The following is a 19,230-nucleotide window of genomic DNA, read 5'->3' on the forward strand; positions in this document are numbered from 1 at the left end:
GTTGGAGGGTTTGGTCTGTCTCTGCTTGGCCCATCATTGTATCTTTTCTGCAAACCGATTCCCCTGCGACCATCACCTGCCAGAGCTCTGGGTGAGGGGCAGCCACTAGGGTGAGTGATTGGGTCCTGACGTGGAGAGCTGGGTGAGTTTCCAGGTCACCCCCAGAGTGCCAGGCAGAATGGACGAGTAGCCTGGGCCAGGTCTGGGGCTCTGGATTTGAGTTCTGCCCCTGGCTGAGCAGGGCACTAAGGCCAAGCCAGTGAGCTTTGACCAGGAGATACCAGCCCTGTTCCCTTTGGCTGTTGCTCCTTAAGTGGCACCAGGCATCACTTCTGTTCCTGGCATCTTCACTCCCCAGCCCAGTCAGCCTGCCACTGCCCCTGGACCTCAAACTTAGCGCAACTTGCCCATGTTTGCATTTGACCAGTGTGGGCGGGGAGGGCTAACACCCCTACTCTGTGTCACATGGACATTAACGAGCCTAACCTGTCTGAAATCCCCTTCGAAAGGCCGCGCTCTGCCCCCCATGCTGCAGAGGGGCTGGGACCAATGAGTTTCCAACGCTGTCCCGAGCAGCATCCGCCAAGACCCACAGAGGCCTGAGCCATCTCCCATGGGAGCCCTTCCCCCAGGCTGACACCCACCACTGCTTGGCTGGTGGCACAGAGGCCACATTGATCTCGCAGCCCCATTGCTTGGCCGTAACCACTGCTCGACTCTTGACGCTCTAATAGCCTTGCCTTGTTCTGAGAGACAGGGAGTCTGGCTGAGCGGCTTTGGGCAAAGTGCTCCGCAAACCCCCCCAGTCTCCCTCTGCCTTCTCCAGGATTAATGAGCTGGGGGCAGCTGGCTTTTGTGTTTGATTTTGCCAGCAGAGAGCTGCCCCCCCCCCAGGAGAACAGGGGCCCCCCAAAATCAGGGCTGGTTTCGATGTGCTAATGGGGGCGGGAAATAAATCTGGTGAGTTAACAGAGCGGAAGCAAAACTTGGAGAGAGAAAGAAGGAAGCAAAAGAAAGGTGTTCAGGAGGTGTGGGAAAGCACCACAGAAGCTGAGCCCCTGAGAGCAGACAGGCTGTGGAGCTAACGAGTTGGGGCAGTCTGCAGACGAGTCGCTTGGAGAACAAGGCGTCAGGGTGGGGGTTTCTCTGGCCTGTGGCTCAGTAGCCCCTGCGCCCTCGTCGGTTAAGAGAGGGGGAGGGGGAGGGATGGCACAATGCAGCAGCTGTCTGGCCTGTTCTCACAGGGCTGATGAGATTTGGTCATAGCACCAGATAGGGGTGTCTCCCCTTAGACGTGTGGGACAATGTGCTCCAGGCCTTTCGACCCATGGGAATCCAGCTGTGCCATCTGTCACATTCCCCCCCACCCCTCCAGTACAGGGGCCAAACCCCGAGCTGGGGTAAGGAGCCACAGCGCTCTGGGCTCAGCTGACGCCAGCTGACCCTGGGCCAAGTCTGGCCTGTTGGCTTGTCCCTGCCAGGTTCTAGCCTGGGGGTGGAAGCGCTGACAGGGCCTGAGGCTCCTCCTCAGCACAGGCTGGTCCCGAGGTGAGAGGTTGCTAGTGGGGATCATGAGACTCAGGACCCTGGAAGGGGCGGGGGGGCTCCCCTGGCCCTCGTGCCCATCCGGCGGAGTCTGGGGCACACACCGTCCAGCGGGTTCAGCCCATGGCCAGAGGCTGTGTGATCAACCCCTCGCTAATGCCTGGTAGGGTTCAGGGTGCGGTGAGAGCGCTAGGGGCTGTCTGTGCCCATTGGACCCAAACAAGAGGCTTGCCCAGCTCATCTCTGCCAGTCCGGATGGGAGCGCTGCCAGCCTGAGATCTCCCCCCCCAATTCCTCCCCCCCCCTCATTTGGGGTTCACAGAGCCGGGTCTCTTGCTCAAAGTGTCTCTTCCAGCCCCAGCCCCTGGATGTCTGGGCCCTGGGCCAGTGGGGGAGAGGAAGAGGAGCCCATGCACCTGCCCCATCGTGGCACCAAAGCCATGGGCCAGAGCAGCAGCGAAGGAGGCTGAGTCTGGGAGGAAGAAAAGGGTCCCTTCCCCATGCTGGGCCTGCTGGACGGGGCTGCAGGGAAACCAGATCCCTCTGACTGCCTCTCCCTTGCCCATTGTCCCTGGGCCAGGGTTTGTGTGAGGTGCTTAGCACAGGGCAAGCTGGGGCTTGCTTGCACCACCAGACAGACGCACCTGCCCTGTTCCGCATTCCAACCACCGCCTCCCCCTCCCCGCCTGGCCATTGTTCAGTGGGTTGGTCGCTGGCCTGAGCTGTATGGCACAGGTTCCGTGTGGACTAGGGCGCTGTGCCCCATGCACATGTCCCAGCAGCTGGAGCAAGGCCCGGTCCCAGGCATCAGGGCCTGGGGGGAGGCAGGGCCTGGGGAGGAAAGTTGGGGCTCCTTTGGGGGGGTGCTGGGCTGTAGGGATCCAGCCTTGGGCTCGACTTCCCCTCTCTGACCTTGGCTGAATCTTGTGCCTCGTTCCCTGTCCCAGGGGCTAGCTCTGTCCCAGAGGGCCCCTCGGGAAAGCTGGGTCTGAGGTCCCTGCAAGGGGACTGGGGGCGGGGGGCAGTGGGATGTAATGGGCCAAGTGAGGTTGGCTCTCTCTGTGTCCCCCAGTTCTGTGTAGTGCTGGGTGTGTATGGGGGAGGTGGTGGGGAACCTCATGCTGCTTGACAGGGACTCAGGGGGTGTACCCTCCCAACACCCCCGGTGTGGTCTGGGTGAATCTGTGCCCCCCAGCCCTGTGCTCCCCATGCCCTCTCTGTGCTGCTTCCACCTCCCACCTGCTGGGAAAGGGCCTTGTACAGAGCCCTCCCAGGACAGAGCAACCCCCCAGCCCAGCCACCGCCCCCCTCAGCTTAGTCCCTCCCAGGGGGGCACACAGTGGATGATCCCACGTGGAATGGGGGCGGGACCAGCCAGGAAGGTAGGGGTTAGACTCAGGGACACTGATTCCAGACCATATGGGGATCCCACACAGCTCTTCCAGCGTCCCATAGCTCCTGCAGCTCTGTTGATGCCTCTCAGTCCTCACCTGCAGCCCCTTGGCAATGAGACTGAACCATGCCTGGGCAGGGCAAAGCCAGAGGACACTCGAGTCAGTCGTCCATCTTGGGCATAGGGGCACAGACTCAGCAACCCATCTAGTATCTGGCTCCCGCAGGGAGCTGGTGCTCATCTGTATCAGCAGTTTTATCTGGCACAGCGAATGACTGCAGGTTGTGGGGCTGAAACGATCTCAAGCTGTTCTCAGGCTGTCCATGGGTGAGGTGCCCAGCTTGCTTTCGTGAAGCCGGGCGTGGGACGGGAGTGCCTGGTGCTCGCTTTCGGTAAGCAGACCTGGCACTGTGAGTTGCGCTGAACGCTGGGTTTAGGCACCTGATGCCGATGCTCATCAGAGCCCAGAAATGGTGCTGGTTGGCACAGTCAGCAGGACGTTGGCCATGGAAGTGGGAATCCAAGGAGCATGTAACAACTCACCTGCCTGGAAAATAGAGACGCTGGAGCTTTGGGGCCATCCCCAGCCACTGCCAGCGATGAGAGCTGGGGGATCTACGCTGTGACAGGCAGGAGGGCCACTGAGGTACGGGCCCAGGGGGAGCTGCGGTAGGTGCAGAGCTTGGTGGCAGTAGCAAATATTCAAATGAGAACTTTGAAGGCCGGAGTGGAGAAGGGTGAATAGGGTCGGTTGGTCCGAAGGGACGGGCGAGAGCCGTTCCGAAGAGATGGGCGATGGTCTCTGTTGCCCTCAGCTGATCGAAAGGGAGTTGGGTGCAGATCTCCGAATCCGGAGTGGCGGAGATGGGTGCAGCAAGGCATCCAATGCGGTAATGCAACCGATCCTGGAGAAGCCAGCGGGAGCCCCAGGGAGAGTTCTCTTTTCTTTGTGAAGGGCAGGGCGCCCTGGAATGGGTTCACCCCAAGAGAGGGGCCCGAGCCTTGGAAAGCGTCATGGTTCTAGCAGCATCCGGTGAGCTCTTGCTGGGCTTGAAAATCCAGAGCAGATGGTGTAAACCTCGTGTTGGCTATACCCATATCCACAGCAGGTCTCCAAAGGAACAGCCTCTGGCATGTGTAGGAAGGGAAGTCAGCAGGCCAGATTGGGATAAGGATTGGCTCTAAACCGGGCTGGGTCAGTCGGGTTTGGGTGTGTAGTGGGGCTGGACAAGATGCCCTCCTGGATATGAGCCAGGCCCCTCCTGAGGATTGCCCAAACTCCAGTGGGCATTGCTCACCTCTGGCCTTCCGGGGGGTAGCTTCTGCCCTGGCTGGCACTAAGTAGCTGATTTAGTACCGGTGGGAACAGGGAAGTCCAACAATTTAATTCACACAAAGGCCTGTGGGGGGCGCTGGTGCAATGTGAATCCTGCTCAAAATGTCAAAGTGAAGCAATTCCATAAAGCACAAGCACAGACACCGGGCGGGTGGAACTAGGACTGGTGCAGTCGGACTCCGAGGTCCCCGGCCTGGAAGTAGCTCAGGTCTTTTAGAGCAAATCGATGTGGGTCAGTGGGCCCTACTTGAGTGGCCCATTCCTCAGAGCAGTCCCCAGACACGGCCCCATGCAGACGCCAGAGGCACTTGCCAAGCTGGGCTCCTCACACCTATCCTGGGCTGGGATGCTTCTGTTCTGTTAAGATCTCTTTGATGTCACTTGTATTCAAGGTTGTTTTCACTTTTCCTTAGCTGTCTTTCTTGCTGTGCGAGTTGGGCCCCTCTGTCATGAGCACTGGCTCTCGGAGGCAGGCCGGGAGGGCAGCCGCCCCGTTCCAGGTGCCCGGGCAAGGTGAATGGGGCTGAAGGCAATAATCAAACTAGGCACTGGGAGAGAGGAAGATGGGGTTGGAGAACCCAGGCCATTGTTCCTTTCAGGGCCTGAGGCCAGGCACCTTGGTGCAAGGGCAGCCTGGCGCCCCATGAGCCCAGGCAGGAGTTGGGGGGATTAGACCCATTGGGGAAGGGCCAAGGGCAGAGGCAGATGACCGGGTGGGTGATCCAAAAAGCAGGCTCCAGCCAAGTCAAGGAGAGCAGCTGTGAGGCAGAGCTCAGCCAGGGCACAGCCGCACAAGGAGGGCTGAGACCCTGCACTGATCGGGCCAGCTGGCAGGCTGGGGAAGCGTGCATGTGAACTATCCAGTGCTCAGGAGGCACGTGGAGCCCAGGACGTGGGTGCAGGGGGGAGGGGGCATAGGAGGACTTGTCTGGGAGCCAGCTGATGTTTAACAAACCAGAGGGGTGCACTCATTGTAGCTTCTGTGGGCTGAGCCCCAGGAGCTCCCTGCAGGCTACGCTCCCATCACCTCTATTGCAGGGAATCCCTGGAAGTCCCCAACCTCCCCCTGCCTGGAGTTTTGTGCACCCTCCAGTCCCAGCTCCCCCCACTCCAGTGTCTCCCAGGCCAGTGGCTCAGTGTGCACCATTCCCACTCCACCCCATGCCCTCCATGCCCCCCACTGCCAGGGGCTCTGTTCTCCCCTCTCCCTCAAGGTCCTCTATCCCTCCCACTCCATGCCAGGCCCCATGTGCTTTGCGCCTACACAGAGCATCTGCCTAAACTGCACAGTGGGGGTGTAGCTGACTAGCTGTGATGCCCAGCATCCTCCCGGTGCTCCTCACCTGGCAGAGTGGCGCTGTGCCGGGGTTGTTGTCTGGGTATACAGTAAAGTGAGCAGCTGCCAGGTACCTCTTAAACCTCGGACAAGGGCCAGCAGTTCTAGTGGGAAGTTGCTGTAGTGGCCATTTTCCATATTTGAGCTGCTCAGTCCCCAGCTGGCATATGCTACCCCCCACTTGCCTGTCCTGGGGAGCCCTGCACCCACCCCACGTGGCAGCATCTAAATAGCATTTGAAGGGAAGGGCGTAATCTGGGTAGGCTGGTATCGGTGCCACCAGCAGGGCAGATTTCAAGCACTGGAAGGGCTCCTGGCAGCCTTCAGACCAGCCAATGTGACTCCTTGGCACCTGTGAGAACATGGAGGTGGATCTGGGGCAGTCAATGGTTCTGTGATGTGGAGAGCGAGTGTGTGTCCTGACGTGTCACGTGGGGAGCTGCAGGTAGGCCACACAGAAGCGTAGTTTCCTGTCCTCACAGGACAGTGGGGACTGCCCTGGCTGTAGCTTTCTCCGATCATAGGCAGAAGGCACTCAGGGACCTTGCTGTGGGACGGGGGAAGAGAGGGGCGCTTTCTCTTATACATGAAACTACACCCCCCCCCCCAAAAGTCCCTATTTTTCACACTAGCTATCTGGTCACCCTATCCTGACCCTGCCCTTGACAACTTCCCAGGTAGGTCTTAATAACCCCAGCACCTGTCTAGGCCATGCAGGAGAGGGGAGTCCAGTCCCTCATACCAGACACTTCAGGCTTCAAAGTGATAACTAAAAGGCAGGGGTGGGCAAACTCTTTGGCCCGAGGGCCACAACTGGGTATGGAAATTGTATGGCGGGCCATGAATGCTCATGAAATTGGGGGTTGGGAGGGGGTGAAGGCTCTGGCTTGGGGTGCGGGCTCTGGGGTGGGGCTGTAGATGAGGAGTTTGGTGGTGCAGGAGGGTGCCCCGGCCTGGGACCGAGGGGTTTGGAGGGCAGGAGAGGGATCAGGGCTGGGGCAGGGAGTTGGGGCCTGGGAGGTGGGCAGGCTCCGGGCACCACTTACCTCAAGCAGCTCCCTGAAGCAGCAGCATGCCTCCCCTCCGGCTCCTATGCAGAGGTGCAGCCAGGCAGCTCTGCGCGTTGCCCCCTCTGCAGGAGCCACCCCTGCAGCTCCCATTGGCCATAGTTCCCGGGCAATGGAAGCTGTGGGGGCCACACTTGGGGCAGGGGGCAGCATGCAGACCCCCTAGCTGCCCCTACGCGTAGTAGCCGGAGGGGGGGACATGCCGTTGCTTCCAGGAGCCGTGTGGAGCCACAGCATGCGCAGAGCATGGCCAACCCCTGACCCTGCTCCCTGGCTGGAGTGGGGCAAGACCCGGACCCTGCACCTGGTGGGAGCTTGAGGGCCGGATTAAAACATCTGAAGGGCCAGATGCGGCTCCCGGGCCACAGTTTGCCCACCCCTGCTCTAAGGGGTGTTGTTGCTGGGTAGGTGGTGGTGACTTGTGTTGTACTGCTGGAGAATGGAGTAGATCTGGGCGGGTTGTGAATTGTGGTGGTGGGGGCTGCTATAAGAGCTATCTGTGTTCGAGGTCATTGTGCTGGGTATATTGTTGTGTTCCTTTGTGTCTAGGTGGGTTGTGCTGGGAGGTTTGTGTTGATTTGTGCGGGTAGCAGTTGGGACAAGAATCCACCATCTGTGCAGTCTCTCATACAACCAATGGAATTGTTGCATGCAAATGAGTGGTAGAGTAAGGGTGGTGATTCATTGAGTTCCCTCTGCTATCACAATTGTCTAGGACCTTGGCATGGCATAGATGCATGCCTTGCTGTCACAAGGGTGGAATTCCTGAAGTCAAAACGGCTGAGAACTTAAAAACTGTGACAGTACAGATCATTAAGCCCAGTGACAACTGACCCTAGTGATATTCTAAACCAAAAGAGCCCCTGATTGTAGCTGTCTCCATCACTTCACACGGACTCAATATTCTAGGCTTCAGTGTGAGAGACAGCTCAATAATGCTGGGAATTCAAACTGGAACAGGTACAGAGAAGGGCTACTAGGATGATCCAAGGAATGGAAAACCTGTCTTATGAAAGGAGACTCAAAGAGCTTGGCTTGTTTAGCCTAACCAAAAGAAGGCTGAGGGGAGATATGATTGCTCTCTATAAATATATCAGAGGGATAAATACCAGGGAGTGAGAGGAATTATTTAAGCTCAGTACCAATGTAGACACAAGAACAAATGAATATAAACTGGCCATTAGGAAGTTTAGACTTGAAATTAGATAAAGGTTTCTAACCATCTGAGGAGTGATGTTCTGAAACAGCCTTCCAAGGGGAGCAGTGGGGGCAAAAGACATATCTGTCATCAAGACTAAGCTTGATAAGTTTATGGAAGGGATGGTATGATGGGATAGCCTAATTTTGGCAATTAATTGATCTTTGACTATTAGTGGTAAATATGCCCAATGGCCTGTGATGGGACACTAGATTGGGTGGGATCTGACTTACTACGGAGAATTCTTTCCTGGGTGTCTGGCTGCTGAGTCTTGCCCACATGCTCAGGGTTTAGCTGATCGCTATATTTGGGGTCAGGAAGGAATTTTCCTCCAGGGCAGATTGGCAGAGGCCCAGGGGGGTTTTCGCCTTCCTCTGCAGCGTGGGGCACGGGTCACTTGCTGGAGGATTCTCTGCACCGTGAAGTCTTTAAACCACAAGTTGAGGACTTCAACAGCTCAGACATAGGTCAGGAGTTTGTTACAGGAGTGGGTGGGGGAGATTCTGTGGCCTGCGTTGTGCAGGAGTTCAGACTAGAAGATCATAATGGTCCCTTCTGACCTTAAAGTCTATGAGCTTCCCTTATCAATCTTCCACACACACACACCCTCAACACCCCCCCCCCCCCATCTATCTATCATTTCACTTCCCCACTGAAAAAGGATGGGCTTTTACCCAAAGTTGTCCTCTTTCTCAGTGTTAGAATAATAGTTTTTGGCCATCTAAAGTCATGGGGGCAGGGCATCAGTGAGGGTCCCACAGATTGAGAAGACAGGGATTGACATGGAGCCAGTGGTAGGCAGTATGTTTTGAAGGGAGGAATGAAGGGGGGGGGCAAGGATGTGGGAGTTGGGAGGCAGAGCTGAAGACTCCCAATACCCTCCTGCACAACTCTAACCCCTGTTTTCCTCTCCATACTCTCCTACCCTGCACTGAGCTCCTCTTTCTCCCTAGAAACAGCATCATTGGGGGAAAAGGGGTAAGCCTGGTGCCCTGTCCCATGCCTGGAGCATGGGGAAATGGGGACTTCTAGGTTCCCTTCCCCTATTGAGGAGCAGGGGAGGGAAGTGGAACCCTTGAGCTCACCCCCGACCTGGTGGAGCAGCCACAGGGAGGGAGTGTAGAGGATGCTGGGGGTATTTGTAGGGGAGGGAACAGATTGTTCTCTGGGGCTCAAAACCATTGCCAGAACAGAATCAGAAAAGGGAAAGTTGGGGGAGCAAAGGCCCTTTTGAAGACCATCCCTTTTTCACCAAGGGATCAAATTCAGTTTTTCATCAGAGCTCTAGTCAATGAACTGGGGTTTCTAAAGACAGGGTTTGGCTGGTCCCCTACATCTTCTCCAACCCACCATATTCTTGCCTGCTGCTCTGACCACGCCCCCACTGCTCTGACCATTGAGCTATGCACCACTCAGCTGCCAGCTCCACTTTCTCCTGGCCACTCTATGCCCCTGGCCTTGAGGGGAGGTGGTGGAGCTGTGAGGAGCGCATGGACCCACCGGAGGCAGGCAGGGGCTGAAGAGTGTAGATGCAGAGTCTCTGCTCCAGCTCTGGGCCCTTTGAGGCACAGGGGGCTCTGCACATCCATCTGCGGCTGCAGCACAGGCAGTTCTGGGAGCAGTGAAGTAGCCCATTCATCTCAATGAGGTGTTCTCAGCTGAGTGAGACGCCCATGCAGATGAATACAGTCTGAAAGAAGAGGTGTCAACCGCTACATTCACCTTAGTGGGTATTCTCAGCCCTCCCTCCTGTGGACCTGTGCCAGGCATGTTCTCAGCTCCCAACTATGATCTCAGAGCTGCGCACTGTGCCACACACCAGACATGCCCATTCTTAGCTTCCCACTTCCGTCAGGGGCTCCTGCACACCAGTCAGAGAGCAATAGCTTTGGAAACATCTTGAGCCTGGCCCCTGGTCCCATTGCTCAGTGTCTCAGGGCAGGCCGGGGCTGTACATTTTGGGGGGTGGGGGTGGTCAGGGCCTGAGTTTTGTCTCCTTCCTCTGCAACCCAGAGCGTTATAAGAATCCAAAAATGATAAAGCTGCTCAGGCTGAACTTTCTATCTCCGGAACCCCTCATCCCACCCTCAAATGCACCCCAGGCTCCAGCAATGAACAAGGATGGCCAAGCTGTCCACCAGCTCCAGCTTCCCTGGCTCCCCCTGCATGGGGCGAAGGATGCACACGGAGACTCCAATAACGGATAAACAGAGGCTATTGCTCCATGGATTTATTACTCTAAACAGAGGAACAAAGAGAGGAGCCCCCAGAAATCTCTGCCAGGGGAGACAGGCGGCTCTGCGCCCCGGCGCAGAGACGGGGCTGGCCCATCTCGCTGGGGAGGAGCAGAGAACGAAAGGCGTGACGGCAAACGGAAGCAGACGGCAGCGCCCAGCAGCCATGCACACAAACCTGCCCACGGGAACGGGTCCTTGTGGGCACAGCTCCCAGCAGGGACAGGAGACTCCTGCAGGGTCTGGGCCAGCCCCAGGGGTGGGGTGGGGGACTCCCCACAGCACAGAAAGCAGGAACAAGGCACACGGCAAGGTCACCGCACTGAGCGACATCGATCAAGGCAGGCAAAGGGGGCACCAATGAGGCCACGGGCGCTGGCTATGTACAGTGGGGAAAGGCAGGTGCCCAAACGCCCCCTGCTCCAGGTCCCGGTCCTGGTCCCAGTGTGAAGCTGTGCGCAGAGTGCAGGTCTCCCTCAGCCCCGCAGGCTGCCAGCACCCCCACGCCCCGCCTGGAACCCTGCCCAGTGACCATGCAGCAGTAGGTCAGGACGAGGGGCAGAGAGTCACGCCCCTGAAGATAGCGGTGATGGGAGCTGCCCTACTGCCAAAGGGAGTCACTGCAGACAGCAGCGAGGGCTAGGGGGTGCTTTTCATGGCATCTCCTTGTGCCATGGCCATGCCTGCTCTCTGGGGCAGGGGCTGCAACAGAGCATTGGGAAGACTGCCCCCTCCACTGCTACAATGCACACCCCATCTCCTCAGCAACAGACACACCCGAGCCCAGGATCGCAGTGGGGGCCCAGGGCTGATCTCCTGCCTCATAAAGGCCCTACCTGGATGGGGGGAGCTGGCTGCAACTCAAAGGGGCCCTGGGTTAGGGGGTGGTTCTCTGCCATAGAGGCCTTTCCCAGGCCCCAGCATGGCAGGAATCCCATAGCGGGGGCAGGATCCTTCTCGCCCTCCCTGGGCCTCACTGCTGGCAGTGCTGCATGCTGAGCGTGGAGCTGCTGGCTTTGGAGAGATGCTGGGCCTGACTCCACCCAGAGCTGAGCGCTCGACTCATCGGCCCTGCCCCAGCCAGGGTGAGACAAGCTGCCGGGCTGCTCCTCCCCCACCTTTGGGGCCCACAGCTGTAACAAGGCCTAGCACTGCCAGTGCATTGCTCCCCACTCTCTGCAGCCGGGCTCAGACACACCACAGTGGTGCAGGGACTACGGGGAGATGTCAGGGGCTGGGACTGGGGCCGGGGAAGGGTCTCTCCAGAGCTGGGAGGAGCAGGTGCCCGGGCCTCACCGCAGCAGGGAAAGTGGGCAGAGTAGTAAAGGACGAGGAACAGGCTATTCTTCCTAAGGGCTCCCCTGAACAGTGTCACTCAGCAAGGCCCTGGCCTTGCAGGGAGCCAAGCAGGTGCTGCTGGTGACTGCCTGGCGGGGCAAAGTCCCCGCCTTCCGGCAGGACGCTTGTGCTTGTGTCTAAGGAGCTCAAAAAGCCGCCCTGGAGCCCGCAGGTGCTGACAGACCAGGCTGCCCTGGCTGTGAGCTAGGTAAGAGCCTGCCTGAAGCCATGCATGGCACCTGAAGGCCCAGGAACCACGGCCTGGCAGGGAGGAGCCACACACTGGCTGGAGGGGGCAGGGTAGCAGGGGTGGCTGAATCCAAGAGCCCTGGTGCAGGATCAGGAAGGGGAGCGGCGGCCCGTGCCCCACGCTGAAGATTCGGCTGGATCTTCCCTGGGAAGGACTGACCCGGAGCAGGCTCCCCGCAGAGGGGCTGTCCCCCCTGTGAGTGCAGCCGGGGCCCTCGTCCCTTTGCAGGGGAAGGCATGAGCCCGTCCACCCTGCTCCTCCCACACAAGGCTGCAGGGGAGCGAGCGCCAGCTGCAAAGCAATCATAGGGTCACCAGCTGGCCAGGAGGCAATGCCACGCCCAGGGGACCAACGCCTGGAGGAGAGGGGGTGCCACATGAGCCCAGCTACAGACCGCCCTGGGCTGGGTGCCCCCAGGAGAAAACAGAGCAGAGCCTGGCTGGCCTGCAAGGGGCGACTGGCCCAAGGCATATTTACAGGGGAGGGGCAGCGCCAGCCCACACCTACAAGCAGTCATCGTGTGTACAAAATATACATGGGAGTGTCCTTCATTTGCACCCCCCACCAGCCCCCTCCCGCTGGCTCCTCGGGGGGGGGAAGGGGGCGGAGGGGTTAGAACGGGAAGTACTTTAAACATCTTTAAAAAACCAACCTGTGCAAAAGTTGTGCCCGTTGGTGAGGGGAGTGGCCAGTCCCAAGAGGAAAGTGGGCCCCAGGGCCCCAGGGAGCCTGGCTCGAACCTGCTGCAGGAGGCAGCGCCTGCCTTCCTCTTGCCCCATTTACAGACTCATTTAACACACCTGAGCCATGATCAGAGAGTCAGTTGGGGGCCCTGCAGGGCGCGGGCGGCTCCCGGCTCCCTCGGGGAGAGGAGAGCTTGTGCGTGTGGCTTGGGACGCAGTTGAGACCCCCGCAGGCCTGGGCGGAAGGAAAGGCTGCGCGCGTCCTCCGGGCGGAACCGGGGCTGGTCAAAGAGGAGGGGCTGAGTGGGACTGTTGGTGCCATGGCTTGGAAGGGTCTCGGAGTAGGACGACCCTGAACGAGGGGAGAGAGAGAGAGAGAGACAGACGTCACAGCCCCTGCCGCCCTCTGATCAGCCTAGGGGTGGAGCAGGCGGACGCAGGATGGGCTGAGCTACAGCTTGGGGGAAATCAGCCAGCATGTGCGCACCGGAGGAGCCCCGTGGGCATGGGACCGTTCTGGGTGGGCCAGAGGGACTCATGCTGCAAACGGGATGCTCCCCACACTCCAGCAGATGCCAGGTATGCCCTGCTCCCCTCTGCTCGGGAAGGGGACTGCCCTGCGCTGGCTCCCAGGACAGAGGGGCTGGGTGGGGACCCATAAGGATTTCCTGTCCAGTTTCTTGGCTTTGTTGACGAGTGGACGAGCCCCGTGCCCTCTGCCACAGTTCAGCAGGACGTGGACCCAGCGGGCACCAGGGCCTAGAGAGAAACCCCCAAGGGTTTCAGGCTCTTGGCCCCCCAGTCTTTGGGGAACCCTGCACACGGTGAGCGGAAGCAGATCAGATCAGATCTCCTTGTGTGTGTGAGAGAGGAGGTTTCTGGGCCAGCTCCGCACCCTGGCCACTCATGCTAACAGGGCTGAGTTACCCACATGTTTATGGGCTCACATACAGCCATAGGGCCTCCTGCAGGAGCATTCAGCGAGGGGCTGGGGGAGGGTGCTCAGCATAGCAGGGACAGGGCTCCTCTGTTCCTGTCACAGCAGCGGTGGCTGGAGGCACCATGTGCCCCGAGTCGCAAGGAGTGGGCTGAACTCACCTCGCTCTCTTGGGGAGAGGGACACTGGTGCTCTGCCCAGCAGCCTCCCCTCGGAGCCTGGCGGGGTGCTTGGCCTGGCTAGCGCTGGGCAGAGGGGACTCAGGAATGCTGACAGTTGCTGCCAGGGGCTGGGATCAGAGCTGCCAGGTCAGTATACAAAGGAGGCACAAGCTGAGCCGTCTGGAGAGAGAAACCCAGGGAGCAGCTGAACTCCCGGATTTCAGGCCAGTTGGCTCCCACGCCCTGCTCTGGGGCCTGTTACTGCCACCCCGTGGTGAGGGGAAACCATTGCAACAATGCACCTCCTGGGCCGAGCTGGAAGGGCAGGGAGGGGAGAAGAGGCCAGCCTGGTACTGACACATTCAGCTAGTCTGCCCCCACCACAGCCCCACCCTGAAAGGCTCCTGCCGCCCCATGCAATTCCCTGCGCGTAAGAGAGAATGAGACGACGTACCAGCTTACTCCTCTATCCCAATAGAGCAGGAATCGGGACCCAGTGCTGCCCAGGGCAGGAGCAGGGAGGCAGGCAGAAGGAAGGAGACATTAGAGAGATGCTCAGAACAGACTGCGACTCTACAGGAGAGAACAGGCTGCAACGACTATGGCTGATGGAGCTGCGCTGCGAGCAGCTCAGCCATGAAGCCCCCCAAAGCGCAATCCCCCACCCGCGGCACAGTGAGTGGGGCCCGGCCTGCCCAGAGATGGGCCCCTCCCCCGCACAGGATGAGCCCAGCGCTCCGCGTGTAGATCGTGGTGACAGCATGCATGCTCAGCGGCCCCAGCGTGGCAGGCCCTGCCTCTCCCTCCCTGGGTCAGCAGTATGGAGACAAGGAGTAATAAAGCCAGGAGCCTGCGCTCTTCTCTGGGTGTGCCCGGGATCTGCTGCCAGGTGGGCTCTTACCCTTGGAGGGAGCTCACAGCTGGAGTGCCAGGGCCAGTGATCAGATGTGGCCATCACTAGAGGAGGGAGACCAGGGGTTTTCAGCCCCCCACCACATTATGCCTCAACTCATGTATTCATGAATCTTTAGTTGGGGGTGGGAGAAGAGAGAATCTCACCAACTCACATGGGGAAGCCACTATCACACTTGCAATTGGGTTGCCCTCTAGTGGCTGCAGCCCAAAGAGCAGAAAGGAGGAAAGGGGGTGGGGTGGGGGGCTGGAAGCAGCAAGACAAAAAGGTGAGGGAGGAGGGGACGGCAAAGGGAGAGAGGGGAAGTGGAGATATAGGGCAAGTTACCTCTCTGGGAGCCCCACTCGCCCATGCCCCTGGGGGCAGCAGTTGGCTCCATATGATCATGGCAAGTGGGTGCTTTAGGGGAGAGTTTCGGTCTCTGCTGGAGACGAGCTGCCTGATGCAACGATCCAGGCAAGCAAGCTGCAAGCAGGGTGGCTCAGCCCGCAGCGAGTACGCACAGCACAGACCCCTTGCCAAGCCACGGCAGTACAGCCCCCCACCAATCAGTGCCGTGCCAGCACAAGGAGACCTCCCCCGGCCCCCGGGCTGGGCTGTTACCTGGCAGGTACACATCGACTGGGGGGTCGCTCTCTGACTGCGTAAGGCTCCTGTGCTCGCTGCAGCTGCTCTCCGGCAGGATGTCTTCCATGGAGGGCAGGCGGCTGCCTGGAGTCAGCAGAGAATGCGGACAGCTTAGTCCCGATGCAGCGAGTGGGAGAGAGACAGAGGGCTCTGTGCTGCCTTCCCTCCAGAGGAGAGGCCAGTGCCAACAAGGGCCCCCACTGGCATGTGCATGGGGAGAACAGGTTCCTTCCCCACTGCCCCTTGCCGCGCCCTGCAAACGCTGCCAGGTGACACGGCCAGTGACTGAAAAAGGCACTTCTCTTGTCTGCAGCCGAGACGCTTGAAGACACATCAGGCCTAGGGAGCCCAGTGAAGTCGTGCAGCGCCTCCTGCCATTTGTCCTGCCAGCCCTGCCCTGGGCACTGATCACAGCACCAGAGGGTGAATCCTAGCAGCACTGAGCCAGCCCCACGCATGCAGGACACAGCCTGGGTCTTGCCCACCGAGCAGCGCTGGAGTGGGGAGATGGCCACCTGGCATTGGGCAGGATGGAGAACCCACCCCCGGTGCTCTCCTCCCTCCCCATGTGGAAGCCACCTCCCACAGCGGATCAACAGGCAGCCCGGTGCTACTGAGGGTTTGTCTAGGGAATGAGATCTAGGCTTTTAAGTTGCAGTGAAATTTCCCATCAAGTGTTTGGGAATGGTGGGTGCTGCCTGGCACAATGGCCAACCGAGAGCCTCTGCCTCCCTCCTGGCCCTCAAGCGCAGGCTGGGGAACATGGTGACAGCAGCAAAGGGGAGGGGAACACACACAGCCAGCCTGGCGCTGCACTACTGATCTGCCCCATCAGACCATCCTGGGAGAGCTCAGCTCCAGGGAGAGCCGGCTGGGAAGGAACGCGCAAGAAATTTCAATCACTGTCGCTTTTTTCCTAGTTCCCAACCGGCGCGGTTTCCCCTTCAGCTTGGGCCACTGTCCAAATGCAGTTTTTAAACACTCCCTTTGGAAGATGTGAGACACGAGAAGCGCTGGAGAGTGTCGCAGCGCACAGAGCTCTGCAGATCTTGATAGTTGGGGATTGGTCCTGCTTTGAGCAGGGGGTTGGACTAGATGACCTCCTGAGGTCCCTTCCAACCCTGATATTCTATGATTCTTCACACAAAGATCCCTGTTGCACAAAGTGCATGTTTCACTGGGCCCCAGCAGACACGGGTCAGGCGCTGTGTCTGTGCACAGCACTAGGGGGCGCTCAGTCTCCAAGGAGATCAGTGACCCGGGCATGTGATCCCAGGCTGAGACCACATCCAACCCCAAGAAGCACCTTCCAGGGGGATGAGAAGGAGCCCTACCATAAGCCAAGAGAGCAGGGCCAAGAGGCTAGCAGGGGGTCACTTCCAGCCCCAAACTCCACCCTCTAGACTGACTTGTCTCATAGGTATGGGCAGGACGTACCTTGCTGCAGGGACGAGATCTCCTCGATTTCTTCAGCCACCATGCTCTGGAAAAGGAGAGAATAGAACAATCTCTGCAGGCTGGAACCCCTCCCCTCGGACTCAGTATACTCTACCGATGCGCTCAGCAGGCTGTGCCCAGGATGGGGGCAGCCTGTCTGATGCCCTGCATTATCACCACACTAGTGCCATACTGGCCTGGGGAATGAGGGTGCCCACCTGTCCGGGCACACCACCCCCTGCTGAAACCACCTCCTGGAGGTTCCCGGGTATCAGATGCTGATTGTGGGTGCACCGGGCAGGCCCAGGCTGGGGGGTTCAGCGCTAGGAAGCTGCAGAGCCAACTGCAGTGATTGGAGCCAGAATTAACCTAGATCTAACACTAAGGATGCCACCCAGGAACCCTTTTGCACCGGCAGGAGCATCCCATGTTAACAAAGCCCTTCAGGCGCCAGCCCCAAGGGGTTAGAAATGCCCTCCCTGGCTGTAATTGTAATTGTTCCCATTGTGCCCGGGGGAGGGATTGGCAGCATGGGAAACCCAAGGCATTGGGGGTGGGGGATAGAGAGCTGTGGACTTAAGGGAGGAGGGGAAGTGTTCGGGGCTCCCCAGGAGTGGACTCCGGGCTCCTTCCCGTCCTACACTAAAGGGTTTACCCTGAGCCCTGTTACTCAGGAAGAGACTGCCCGAAATGCAGCTCCCCAGACCAGCACCCGTAGCCAGCTGTCATGCTGCAGCCTAGGGAGGGGCCCTTCGCTGGTGCAGGGCTATGGGGCAAGGAGCAGCCAGGGTTGAGCAGCGTTTGGGATGGGGACTTACTCCAGGAGAGCTGTTCTCCCTCAGCACCAGCTCGGCCCCGCTCAGCGCTGGCTGCGAGTCCGAGTCCTCAGATAGCTTCTCCTCATCCTCTTCATGGATTGGAGACGAAGGAGATCGTAACGCACTGGGGAGGGATGGGGAAGAGTGATGTTGCAGAGAGCCACAAAACACAGTGACTTCCATTCCCATGGCACCTCCCAGCCCCCGGCAGGCACAGCACAGTGGAAACGGCAGAAGCCAGGAGGTGCACAAGAGTGCAGGCAGGGGTACGTGGGATCATGAACCTCCCTCTCATAGAAAGGGCCACAAGAGCATAAGCAGCCGCTTCAAGTGCTCAGACCCCTGGTGCGTCTCATCTGAGACACACGCCAACAGTCACTTGCACAGAACCTGCTCAGCAGGGCGAAGGGCCACCTCAGGCCTGTTGGGATCTGAACCTGGCATTCCCAGGAGTTTCAGCCCCTTCTTGCAATGCTTGTCAGGGCTCTGCTTCCCGACTGGGCCTCCACGTGTCAAGGACAGGTTCACCTGCAGCCCTGGGCTTGGGGCGCACGACACCAGAAAATGCTCAAAGGAAGCATGGGCATGGAACTGGGGGTGCAGGACATGCAGGGTGTGAGAGCACAGCTGAAAAACCAGCTTGAAAATCAACTTTCTTCGGCGAGCAGTGAGCCTCCATGGAGTCCTCCAGCAATCGCAAGACAGGCATTTCTAAGGCTAACGTGCAGGCACCACCCCAACCTCCCAGATCTGAGCAGCTGTCATCCGCCCACTGCTGCAGGGTTAGCAGTGCCGGGAGAGCTAGGCGGCAATGCAGAGCCATGGGCCAGGCAAGCCAAGGAGGAGATGACAGGGCTGTACTGTGCTGGGGAGGACCCAAAAGGCCCATGTGAGGAGCAGACTCCTTTGTTCCTTTGTTGGGGCTGACCTGTCTGGAGATTTGCTCCGCTTGCTCTTTTGAGGGCCACTCTCCATGGCTCTGTCAATCCCGGCTAGCGGGCGGCCGGCAGGGGGCAGCCCATCCACCACGCCGGTGTAGCTGATTTCCTCGTACAGAGGAGCGGAAGGGATGGATGGGGAGATGGAGCGGAGGCCATTCAATGCTTCCAGCAGCGAAATGGGCTCATATCCTGGAGGGATGTTGTCGGAGCTCTGCAGGTGAGGAAAACAGGGGTAATGTTAGGCAACCCCACAAAATTGGACCCAGTGTGAAACTGGGATCCCTTCTTTATTCTTTGCACAGTAAATCCTTTGCTTTAATTTAAAGGGGCATCATCAGCTTAAAGTTTTGTGCGCACATCTGTTTCAAACAACAGTCAAAATTTTATAAGGGAAAGATTAGAGAGAGCAATATCTTATGTGCTTGCTATTTGTCAGTTTATTTCTTTTGCACATCAAACAGCCCTTCCTGCTGCTTCCTCCACATAGCGAGTTTCCTTTGTTGTCTGTCTGGGTCTTTCACATGACTGGGAAACCGGCGGCTGAGGGGATATGCAGTACATGTTGATGGTGTCCTGTTAAAAGCAGTTAAACCAATGTCAACTGAACCCAATTATTAATCACCATCATCAGCGGCAAAGTGCACCTCCATTCTGCTCATGTTTTGGGGGCGGGCCGGTAAATTCACGAAGGGAAGTTTTTATTGCGCTGAGGAGGAATATAAAGAATATGTTCAGCTCAGCATCTCTGCCGCTGACTGAGATGTTATAACCAGTTCACTTTGTGATGCCTTTCAGTGCCAACAACGTCTGCTCTGACAAAGCACAAGTGCCTGGTAGAGGTTGGTGCATGCGTGCGGGAAGACATGGCAGCGAGGTACAGCACATTGTAGGTTTAGGCACTTGGAGAGGCAGTGAGGGATAGTGGGCTAAACAAGCAATGAAATACTTAATTGCATTGACATTAAAACTGCCCCCAGGTTCCGGGATTATTGCCCCACCAAGCTGGAGGGGGCACT

At 58.5% G+C, this 19,230-nt stretch overlaps 1 protein-coding gene across 3 annotated transcripts in view; it reads right to left on the minus strand.

Moving 5' to 3' along the window:
* Nucleotides 1–11,497: 11,497 nt before the first annotated feature.
* MGRN1 (mahogunin ring finger 1) overlaps nucleotides 11,498–19,230 on the minus strand; it is a 119,737-nt gene continuing 112,004 nt past the window's right edge. The window contains exons 12-17 of one of the 3 annotated variants that reach the window (XM_024197821.2): nucleotides 18,202–18,425; nucleotides 17,274–17,397; nucleotides 16,456–16,501; nucleotides 14,995–15,102; nucleotides 13,933–14,051; nucleotides 12,646–12,732 (exon numbers count right to left, since the gene is read on the minus strand). In XM_024197821.2, coding sequence (XP_024053589.2) covers nucleotides 13,945–14,051; nucleotides 14,995–15,102; nucleotides 16,456–16,501; nucleotides 17,274–17,397; nucleotides 18,202–18,425 — 609 coding nt within the window. In that variant the 3' untranslated portion in view covers nucleotides 12,646–12,732; nucleotides 13,933–13,944. Of the gene's footprint in view, nucleotides 12,733–13,932; nucleotides 14,052–14,994; nucleotides 15,103–16,455; nucleotides 16,502–17,273; nucleotides 17,398–18,201; nucleotides 18,426–19,230 lie in introns of all 3 variants that reach the window. The other 2 variants (XM_029911244.1, XM_024197820.3) reach the window with 2 other exon arrangements.

This window comes from Terrapene carolina, unplaced genomic scaffold, assembly GCF_002925995.2.
Source record: "Terrapene carolina triunguis isolate 2854851 unplaced genomic scaffold, T_m_triunguis-2.0 Scaffold93, whole genome shotgun sequence".
Taxonomy (NCBI): Eukaryota; Metazoa; Chordata; order Testudines; family Emydidae; genus Terrapene; species Terrapene triunguis.